The sequence below is a fragment of the Bos javanicus genome, chromosome 6 (assembly GCF_032452875.1).
Source record: "Bos javanicus breed banteng chromosome 6, ARS-OSU_banteng_1.0, whole genome shotgun sequence".
NCBI lineage: Eukaryota > Metazoa > Chordata > Mammalia > Artiodactyla > Bovidae > Bos > Bos javanicus.
Window position 1 is genome coordinate 19,844,424 of NC_083873.1, and position 12,014 is coordinate 19,856,437.

The 12,014-nt window shown below is 34.1% G+C and overlaps 1 protein-coding gene across 1 annotated transcript in view; it reads right to left on the reverse strand.

Moving 5' to 3' along the window:
- Positions 1-4,131: 4,131 nt before the first annotated feature.
- ARHGEF38 (Rho guanine nucleotide exchange factor 38) overlaps positions 4,132-12,014 on the reverse strand; it is a 156,704-nt gene continuing 148,821 nt past the window's right edge. Inside the window, exon 14 of the mRNA XM_061419469.1 lies at positions 4,132-8,067. Coding sequence (XP_061275453.1) covers positions 7,882-8,067 — 186 coding nt within the window. The 3' untranslated portion in view covers positions 4,132-7,881. The remainder of the gene's footprint in view (positions 8,068-12,014) is intronic.

Consider the following 12,014-nt stretch of genomic DNA (forward strand, 5'->3'; position numbering starts at 1 on the left):
TTTCTATTATTTCTTACCTTAAAATGCTAAATAGTATTTAGTGAAACTTGGAAATGTTTATCTTAAATCTGTTTTAACATTTTTATTTTGACAGTTTTCATAGTGTGTGAAAACAATCATTAGAATGACTAATTCTTAATAAAAACTTCTGAAATCCCAGAAGACTGGTGCATCTGCAGATTAAAAAAAAAGAAAAATGCATCTTCTAACACAGTCCCAATAATTATTTTTTTTAATTTTATTTTGTTTTTAAACTTTACAATATTGTATTGGTTTTGCCAAATATCGAAATGAATCCGCCACAGGTATACACATGTTCCCCATCCTGAACCCTCCTCTCTCCCCATACCATCCCTCTGGGTCATCCCAGTGCACCAGCCCTAAGCATCCAGTATCATGCATCGAACCTGGACTGGCGACTCGTTTCATATATGATATTATACGTATTTCAATGCCATTCTCCCAAATCATCCCACCCTCTCCCTCTCCCACAGAGTCCAAAAGACTGTTCTATACATCAGTGTCTCTTTTGCTGTCTCGTATACAGGGTTATTGTTACCATCTTTCTAAATTCCATATATATGCGTTAGTATACTGTATTGGTGTTTTTCTTTCTGGCTTACTTCACTCTGTATAATAGGCTCCAGTTTCATCCACCTCATTAGAACTGATTCAAATGTATTCTTCTTAATGGCTGAGTAATACTCCATTGTGTATATGTACCACAGCTTTCTTATCCATTCATCTGCTGATGGACATCTAGGTTGCTTCCATGTCCTGGCTATTATAAACAGTGCTGTGATGAACATTGGGGTACACGTGTCTCTTTCCCTTCTGGTTTCCTCAGTGTGTATGCCCAGCAGTGGGATTGCTGGGTCATAAGGCAGTTCTATTTCCAGTTTTTTAAGGAATCTCCACACTGTTCTCCATAGTGGCTATACTAGTTTGCATTCCCACCAACAGTGTAAGAGGGTTCCCTTTTCTCCACACCCTCTCCAGCATTTATTGCTTGTAGACTTTTGGATCGCAGCCATTCTGACTGGCGTGAAATGGTACATCATAGTGGTTTTGATTTGCATTTCTCTGATAATGAGTGATGTTGAGCATCTTTTCATGTGTTTGTTAGCCATCTGTATGTCTTCTTTAGAGAAATGCCTGTTTAGTTCTTTGGCCCATTTTTTGATTGGGTCATTGATTTTTCTGGAGTTGAGCTATAGGAGTTGCTTGTATATTTTTGAGATTAGTTGTTTGTCAGTTGCTTCATTTGCTATTATTTTCTCCCATTCTGAAGGCTGTCTTTTCACCTTGCTAATAGTTTCCTTTGTTGTGCAGAAGCTTTTAAGTTTAATTAGGTCCCATTTGTTTATTTTTGCTTTTATTTCCAATATTCTGGGAGGTGGGTCATAGAGGATCCTGCTGTGATGTATGTCAGAGAGTGTTTTGCCTATGTTCTCCTCTAGGAGTTTTATAGTTTCTGGTCTTACGTTGAGATCTTTAATCCATTTTGAGTTTATTTTTGTGTATGGTATTAGAAAGTGTTCTAGTTTCATTCTTTTACAAGTGGTTGACCAGTTTTCCCAGCACCATTTGTTAAAGAGATTGTCTTTAATCCATTGTATATTCTTGCCTCCTTTGTCAAAGATAAGGTATCCATATGTGTGTGGATTTATCTCTGGGCTTTCTATTTTGTTCCATTGATCTATATTTCTGTCTTTTAACACAGTCCCAATAATTGATCCTGCCGAATAGGTGCCTTACAAGAAGACAAGGATGGCCCGATAATAAAGTTTTCTATTCCTCGCCCACCATAGCTAAATGTTCATTATCAGTCCCAGGCTCATTTCAACTGATTCTCCCTCTCCCACCAAATATTTCAACTTCTTCTTTTCAAAAGTAATTTTTAATGTTCTTGTGTTATGCTTTTATCTTTTTATCCCCTCATATCAATTATTTAGGCATTTATCTCTTCCAATAGATTGTGAGCCCCCATGCCCTTTAAGTGCAATACTTTTCTCACATTTCTCTCAGAAATTGTGAAGGATCTGAGTTGTTACCTTATTCTGACAGAAGACATAAGGCTTTCTGGATCAGAGGAATAATTCATTGTTCACAGCAAAATGTAGTAGTCATTTTATACTTCATGAATACCTCATTTCATTCAGAAACTACACGTCCAGCAAATTCTTACATTCACTAAACTTGAGCAGCCTGTTCCTTCAGCTTTGAGGTATGCTACTAAAACTATAAACTTCTGAACTCAAACCCTTGCCCATAATTCCTATATTTTTCTCACATTATTGTTCTAAAATATATTAGTAAATGCTTTCTGTGATGTTAAAACATTTTAAAGTAAGCTTGGCCTTTTTTAAGGAAAGACATTTTAAAGTGCTTTGTTAAATAATGGCACTGAATTCATGGTAAGTTACAACTCAAATTTGAAATAATACTTACAATGTGCAGTAAACATCTATTTACATGCTTAAAATCTGCCTGCATATGTCTTTGTTTTGAAACTCAGGTTTCTGTTGATTAAATATCAATTTGGCATCAACTCCAAGTCCCCTTTAGTGTCAAAAGACCAAAAAATATATGTATATTCATTATCATTTGTTTATATAGTTCAGGGTCATTTTGAACTGAACTGGATAAAATGATATGATACAAGCTCAGTTCAACAACTGTAATAACTAATATAACCTCAGTACCTACAAGAAATTAAAGCAATAATGCAAACAGTTGCATGTAGTTAATATTTAATTACCAATGACATCTGCTGGATAGAGTTGAAAAAAAGCATTTTACTTTCTATAGTATTTCAGAGAGGACTTAACTTGTTTAGGAAGTAATTTAACTTTTATTGAGCATGGTTCTTTTATAGATTGTCAGTTTAGTTCAGTCGCTCAGTCGTGTCCGACTCTCTGCGACCCCATGAATCGCAGCACACCAGGCCTCCCTGTCCATCACCAACTCCCGGAGTTCGCTCAGACTCATGTCCATCAAGTCGGTGATGCCATCCAGCCATCTCACCGGCTGTCATCCCCTTCTCCTCCTGCCCCCAATCCCTCCCAGCATCAGAGTCATTTCCAATGACTCAACTCTTCGCATGAGGTGGCCAAAGTACTGGAGTTTCAGCTTTAGCATCATTCCTTCCAAAGAACACCCAGGGCTGATCTCCTTTAGAATGGACTGGTTGGATCTCCTTGAAGTCCAAGGGACTCTCAAGAGTCTTCTCCAACACCACAGTTCAAAAGCATCAATTCTTCGGCGCTCAGCCTTCTTCACAGTCCAACTCTCACATCCATACATGACCACAGGAAAAACCATAGCCTTGACTAGACAGACCTTTGTTGGCAAAGTAATGTCTTTGCTTTTGAATATGCTATCTAGGTTGGACATAACTTTCCTTCCAAGGAGTAAGCATCTTTTAATTTCATGGCTGCAGTTACCATCTGCAGTGATTATAGATTGCATGTGTGTATAAATATATATTTAGAATCTGGACATATGTGTAGGATACATACATCGAGTAGTGTATAACTAAGTTTGGTATTTCATAGAGGTATATTTGGTATTAGAGTTTATCCCAAGTAGCTCTTAGACCTTGATTTTTCCATATCATTAAGTGAACTTTATAACTGAGCATGTGATGAATGTAGCCAGCTTTATATTAAGAGTATTTATCATTTGTTTTATTTTGTTATGTTGTTTGTTTTTGGCACAGAATTTTAAGTTGTGTGAGGGCAGGGATTTTGTGTGTCTTGCACATCATGGTGTTCCCACTGCAGCTCTTGGCTCAGTGAAAGAATAGACAGATACATAGGTGAGCCAAAAAGCAAGCTTTTAGGATTGTAAGTTCAAATCCCATTTTAGTAGAAATTTAGCCAGTCTCACTTTTCTGTTTTGCATATTGTGCTTTTCTGTTAAGATTATTTAATCGGAGATTTTAGTGACTTAAAACTCTAAAAGGACACTGGCTTAAAGTCAGAAGACCTGTTTTTGAATCCCAGTCTCTCCATGTGTTAGCTATGTGATCTTAGTTTCCTCCTCTTTAAAACATAAATGGTAATGAATGAGATAAAATGGAAGGCCTCTAATATTCAAAGGTTAGGTGATTCTGACTCTTAACAAGGATGTGGTAGTACTGTTTATTAGTAACAGATTGTAAACTATGGTAACCATAGGTTGTATAGGAAATACATCATTTTACGGAAATACATTTGGCGCAATAATTATAAAAATTATAAGCAAGTAGAGAAAGCCATGTTTACATACTGTAATATTTCTTTAAGAGAAGCTGTTTTTAATTTACTAAGAATACATTCACAAGATTTTTGAACAAGAACATCTTGTTCTGGCATATACTAAAATGTGACTTATTTTCCTGAGAAATTAAAGCAAGTTTTGTCTGTATGTAGAGTGTAATATTGTGAGCACAGTTATTGGCTCACAGAGATTCAGCTTGAATTCCTGCAGTAAATATTTTTATATTGGAATGATTTTGTAGGTCACAGAGAATTTAGTGACTTTTTATATATACTATCTAGTATATATATGAGAGAGGTAATTGAAAAAAACAGACTTTAAAAATAATAGCATTCTATAAATAGTAGGATATCTCTATAAAGCATATAATATCTAGTGTCCTTCCAGTCAGTGAAATTTAATTCCTTCCTCATCACTATAATGTAAATGCACATGTCTTAATTTAGCTTAAAATGTTGTGAGGTTTCTCAATGTATTCAAGTATTGAACCGTGTACTGAGTACCTTAAGAAGCCATATAGTTTTGACAAATAGGATCTAAATAAAGTGGTTTTGCCATCTTAGGATATAAAGATTTCCTCTCTTTAATTCACAATAACTTTGAGAGGTTTTTGCCATTGACAGAAGTCAAAGAAGTTGATGGAAAAATGGAGAGTTTTTAATTCCATGTTTACTAAATGTTTGTAAATTATCTAAATATTCATCACAAATAGTGACAGGCACTTAATAGCCATTATTTCTAAAAGTCCAAGTTATATTTTAGGGAAGATATGGAATATACCAGTACTTAAAACTGTTCATGCAATGCTGCATTTATATGACTAACAATGTGCATGACATTTCTTCTGCACAATTCTTCCTTCATAGAAATGTTTTATTAATAAATACTAAGACCAGATATTTTTCTAAAATACAAGAAATGTTCACATAGTGGCTTTGTGACTCTTTCACATGATTTAAGTGCCCATGGCAACTTTGTATTACTAGAGTTTAAAATATAATTTCTAAATTTTATTATGTATATTGCTTAAGGCATCTGTATTTAAAAATAAATACTAAATAAAGTGTATACATACACCTGTTTATTTGTTTCATAAAGAAAAACAGCCACAAAAATTTCCCCTTCATTCTTAGTAAAAATACCTATTTCAGAGAATTGTCTACTATATAATAACATTTGATTTTAAAGACATAAAGAAAGAACAGAATTACATTAGCATTCCTTTCCTTATATGCAGGGATGTCACCAACAGGCCTATTTTTTTAAACTTCTTGAAGACTTACACACATATGGGATTTTATTTCCCTTAGACCCAACAAAATAATGCCTGACTAAAAAATTACAATTACTTGATTTTAAATAATATACTTTTAAAATGTATATATTGTATAATTTTTTTAAAAAAGCCTAAATAGCATATGAAATGTAGGTCGTATTTTTAAAATAGCAACAGCATTGCTTTATAGTAATGCATATTTGCCACAATAGTGGGGAACTGCAGAAGGTGGCTTCACTGGAAGTCTTGCTCAGTTACTAACTGCAGCTGTGATTTCAGTGGTGTGGTTTCTTCTAAGGTCAGACAGGAAGCATCAATCTTAGGACTACACAGGTAGACAGAACTTCTCCTATACATCTACATCTAGTCACTTATTTCAGCCAGAAAACCAGATATGTGTTGTTTATATAATTCTTCATTTCAGGGAGGAGTATTTAGGTCACAGCTAATTTATATAAAAATTCCTCACTAGTTGTTGGTAGATTCATGATATGCCACAAGTTACAAGTTTGGATTTCCTTTTGCTTTATCCTAAGCAAACTGGAATTTACTTATGTTTCACTATTGAATACAAAGGACCCTTTAAAAGACAAAAAGTTGCTGTACATCCAATCTTTTGGTACCCGACTCAAAACAAAGTTTTATGCAGAAACAACTTATAAATAGAACCTGATAAATCTTGTTTAAGAATTTTAGAAACAATATCATAAAATATAAATTTTTCTGTCATGTAATGTCTTCTCATGAATTTCTATGGTTGTACATGCCCTGTGTATGTTAAAGGTCAACAGCTCTCTGAAAAACGGCATTCTTCATTTTTTTGTATTCCTCAGTAATAGATGTAATAATATGTATTATTGAGATCAAATCTTTGAGAGTAATTTTAACTTTAAAATTTTAAAATTTAATATATTAACACATTTTATATGGACAATGAAAATCTACCTTAGTTTGGTTTTTAAAAGAAACCACTTAGTCAAATTTAATCTTTATTTCTATTCCAAAGAAACATCTTTCGTTCAATAAAATGTCTTGAGACAAAACATGCCTGAAATCTTAGAGGACAGTTCTGAGCTATTCCTAAATGAAAGTTCAGTGTCCCGGGACATTGTGTTACAGCAAGTGCTATCCTCAATGCCTGCCTTGTCTAAGTACAAATCAGCAACTAAGAATATTTACATCTTGGCTCAGAACACGGAACACATATTCCTCATTCATCATCTACATGATTGAGTGATCCAAAAATATTTTCTCATTAAAGTATCGTTAGTGATCATGTTGGATAGTTTTTAAACAATTTCACTTTCAACAATGTTTAAGCAAAAAATAAAAATAATAAACTTAGGTACTTCCTATTCTCTAAGCTAATCATGGAAGTTCCAATAGCCCTTGATTTTGAAAAGTTTCTCAATACTTAAATATGGACCTAAGAGGAAAATGGTCCTCATCAGCATTGATTATTTTTATCACTATGTTCTTTGCTGATAGTAAATATATACCATGTAATGTTTATGGGTATGGACCTCTATAACTAGATCTAGGTTTGAATTTCAGCCCTGCCACTTACTAGCAATGTAACTTGGGCTAAATAAATTATTTCATCTATTTAGGCCATAGTTTCCTCATAATGTTTTGAGTATCAAATAATTTACCACATATAAAGCATTTATAATAATGTCTGGCACTTGATATGCATTCAGTAAATGTTAGATGTTACCATTATGTTAGTCAGGGTTCTTTTAAATTCAAAACTTCCATTAAAGAGAGAGTCACATAATTAAGTAATCGATTTCTGTTCTTATGTCTTTTTAGTACACTCCCTGGTTCATGCATATATATGTATAATCTGTACCACATAGTACACATACATGTGTGTAAAACCATGTAATGTTATGGTATATGTGTGTGTGTAGGTATATACATGCATGCGTGTTCACAAGAGAAAAATATAAAAACAAAAACATTTAAGGCAAAATATATAATACAGAAAAATAAAATACAGTAAATTGAAAAACCTTTATCCTTAGACCCAGCCTTTCATGATGATAAAGAATACATTTACCCTTTCGGAAGATCACTTTTAAGGAGTTGATAGTTGGAGCTTTGGCTGTTTGTTTCGCCGTTCTGTGTGTTTGGTGTTTCCTTCAACATGCATTCCTAATTGTACATTTTGAAATAATCTTGTTTGGAAGCATAGTCTTCCTTAAAATCTGAAATGGTGTCAGCTCTTAAATTAATAGTTTGGAGGTTTCTTGATTTCTAGGCCAACATGTTGTAATGGCAGTTTTATGAGGTAGTCAATCAACAACTTGCCAGAAAATGAAAGTCAAAGGCTTATTTTCTTAAGCATAAGTCATCTTCCCAAGGTAGTTAGCTGGAACATAGCCTTTCTGTCCTTGAACTTCAGCTAACCACCACTCTTTATTACCACTTAGGTCACAAAATCTAAGTATATGAACTCTTTGGTATTCCTGAAGGCTAAGTTCATGGTCACTCCGTGCTTGAAAGGCATGAACTGCATAGAAAATCTAGACAAAGAAGCAAATGATATTATTAGAAGCAGAACCTAAAAATTTAGACAAACATAATAAAGATTTCCAAGATTTAGAATTTCATAAAGTTCCATTTCCCCAACTCCTTGGTTGGATTTATTTTGCCAAAGTATGGTCCAAGATGAAAACAGTGAAATTGCCATTCTTATTGTTCTGTTGGAAGGAGTCTAAATTATTCATTCTTGAAGGCAATTTGGAACTTTTTATTAAATCTTTTTAATGTTAGCTTTTTTTGATTCAGTAATAGCTCAAGAGTCTCTTCTACAGAAATGGAAACACCGGAAGAGATTATTGCATCATAATGTTAATGTAATACCCACTTATAAGGTGAAAAGTGGGAGGGAGGTGGAATAACATTAAAGGTTCAGTAAACAATAGTTAAATTCTAGATGCTTACACTAAGGAAATTTGTAGTCATAAAAATACTGTTTTCTGAGACAACACAGGAAAATGCTTCTGATAAAATACTCAGTCAAAAAGAAACCAGATGTACAATATAAGTCTAATATTGTTAGGTGGTTTTCTTTGAATAGTACAATTATTATAGACGAACATAATAAAGATTTCCAAGATTTAGAAGTATTACTAAATTTTTCTTGTTTTTATTTTCTTATTTTATAAACTTTTATAATGACAGTGTATTAAATTTATAATTTTAAATTCTTTGAGTGACCATAATTTTTCTTTAACCTTAAAAGAAAACTTCATAATTATTAGATGCAGAAGAAGCCTCTTAAGTGTTTAGTCCCTCTTCCACCAAGACTGTTAATAAAAATGTTTAGTTATGTTATAAAATTAAGCAGTCAGCTAACAATATTTATTCATTCATTTATTTAATTAAAAATTACTATGTATCTATTAGTTGCCAGATATTATATTGTCAGAGCACTTATAACCCCACTAGGGAAAAAAATGCCAAAAAAATGGGAGTACATGCAAAAACAACAAAGCAAAACAAAACAAAAAAAACCATGCAAATGCAGGTGATACATACACACATAAATACACACATATATATGTGTGTGTGTGTGTGTGTGTGTATATAAGCTAGTTTGTGAGCTGGGTTTTGGAAGAAGTAACCTTTTATAGGTCACAAAGTTAATAAAGAGGGTAGATATTTCCTATTCAAAGGTACAGAGATGAATACACGGAAACAGTACCTGGAAAAGGCAGGCAGATTCACTTTCTCAAAACTGAGGGTCAGGATAAAAAGGAAACGAGAAATAAGATAAATCCATTGAGCAGGAGACTGGGTTGTGGAGCGGGGACTACAGTTAATCCTTGGGCAATACCCAACTGAGTGGATCCACTTACACACTTTTTTTTCAGTAAGTATATTGTAAAAAAAATGGGGAGATTTGTGACTATTTGAAAAAACTCACAGATGAACCACATAGTTAAGAAATATTGAAAAGATAAAAAATAAGATGTCATGAATGTATAAAATACTAAATTACTAAAGCAGATGAGTGATATTTAACATAAAATTAATAATGTTATAATGTTTTCTTACTGTTTGATAACTTTGCTTTCAAAGAATTATATTACCATTCAGTATGCCTCTCATAACTGAAGAGACTGCATATCAGCCTATCATCATAGGTAAGTGATTTTTTTAAAAAGTGTAACATTTCCAGTTTGTATTAGTGGGCAAAAAATTTGTTTGGGTTTGTTTGGATTGTTCAAAAAAACTTTCTGGCCCACCCAATACTATGACTATGACTGTAATACTGTATGCCAAAAAAATTTTATGATTTAGTCATTAGTGAATGGGTTAGGCTACTGTGAAGCAATCATACTGATTATACTAAGCTACCATAAAACAATCCGAGTGCTGCTTTGTTTTCAATGCATAAATTGTTATACCTGTAAATAAATATGATTTTCTTTTTTATATAATTTTTTCATTTCTGATGTCTAGCATTAGTAATGCAAATAAAATTACATTTGCTTTATATCATATAATGTTGATGTATTAAGAAATGATTCATTTTGTAAATAAATGACATAAACTTACATATTGGTAAATACAGTATTTTAAATGTATTCTTTTCCTTATGATTTTCTTAATATTTTTTCTAGCTTTATTGTATGTATATATATAAAATACATAAACATAAAATAAATGTTAATCAAGTGTTTATATCATCATCAAGGCTTCTACTCAAAGTAGACTATTAGGAATTAGGTTTGGGGGGGAATCAAAATTTTTTGTGGATTTTCAGCTGCCCAGGGGTCAGCTCCCTCACCCCAGAGTTGTTCAAGGGTCAATGGTACAGATACAGCGTAAGCTATTCTTTAGAACTTGAACTATTTAGCTTTTGATGGTATTCTGACACCACTGACATGTATCATTTCAACAGCTCTAGCATGAGCTAGAGGAGACGAACCACATTTTAATTTTTCTCCATTGACCATATCAATGATATATAGTAGGAATTCAAATATGTGTTGGTTTGTTTTGAAAGTAAGGCTGAAAGGCTTGAATATCATATGAGAACACATGAGATTATCTTGAGTCATACAAGATACATACAAGACAGACTGGTGGGTATGTATCATTTTGCAAATTAAAGAAGTAAAGAGAAAACTAAAAAGGAGATGCCATAAATTCTTGAGCAATGGAATGGTAACAATCAGTTCAGTTCAGTTCAGTCACTCAGTTGTGTCCGACTCTTTGTGACCCCATGGACTGCAGCACACCAGGCTTCACTGTCCATCACCAACTCCCGGAACCTACTCAAACTCAAGTCCATCACGTCAGTGACGCCATCCAACCATCTCACCTTCTGTCATCCCCTTCTCCTCCCTCCTTCAATCTTTCCCAGCATCAGGGTCTTTTCCAGTGACATGGTTCTTCACAGCAGGTGGCCAAAGTATTGGAGTTTCACCTTCAGCATCAGTCCTTCCTATGAATATTTAGGACTGATTTCCTTTAGGATTGACTGGTTGGATCTCCTTGCAGTCCAAGGGACTCTCAAGAGTCTTCTCCAACACCACAGTTCAAAAGCATCAATTCTTCAGTGCTCAGCTTTCTTTATAGTTGAACTCTCACATCCATATCCATACATGACTACTAGAAAAACCATAGCTTTGACTAGACAGACTTTTGTTGGTAAAGTAATGTCTCTGCTTTTTAATATGCTGTCTAGGTTGGTCATAGCTTTTAGGAGCAAGCATCTTTTAATTTTATGGCTGCAATCACCATCTGCAGTAATTTTGGAGCCCCCAAAAATCTCTCAATGTTTCATTGTTTCGCCATCTATTTGCCATGAACTGATGGGACCAGATGCCATGATCTTACTTTTCTGGAAGTTGAGGTTGAAGCCAACTTTTTCACTCTCCTCTTTCACTTTCATCAAGAGGCTCTTTAGTTCGTCACTTTCTGCCCTAAGGGTGGTGTCATCTGCATATATGAGGTTATTGATATTTCTCCTGGCAATCTTGATTCAAGCTTATGCTTCATCCCGCCCAGCGTTTCTCATGATGTACTCTGCATATAAGTTAAATAAGCAGGGTGACAATATACAGTCTTGACATACTCCTTTCCCTATTTGGAACCAGTCTGTTGTTCCATGTCCAGTTCTGTTGCTTCTTGACCTGCATACAGATTTCTCAGGAGGCAGGTAGGGTTGTCTGGCATTCCCATCTCAGATGAGAGATGGTAGCAATAATGACCACCTTTTATAGCTCTCACAACAGTTTACATGTCAAATGTGCTGTCTCCTTAACAACCCTGTGAGATGAAACTTGGAGAAGTAACATGCTCCTAATCATAGAGCTAGTTGGTACTACTTGGACTGTATCTTCCAACTCCAAATCGTGTGCTTCATTCATATCTCATAGTACTTTAGGAACCAAACTCTTCTTCTAGCAAGGATGTGCAGAGTGTATTCTTGTAGAAAGGGACTTGAATCTCTAAT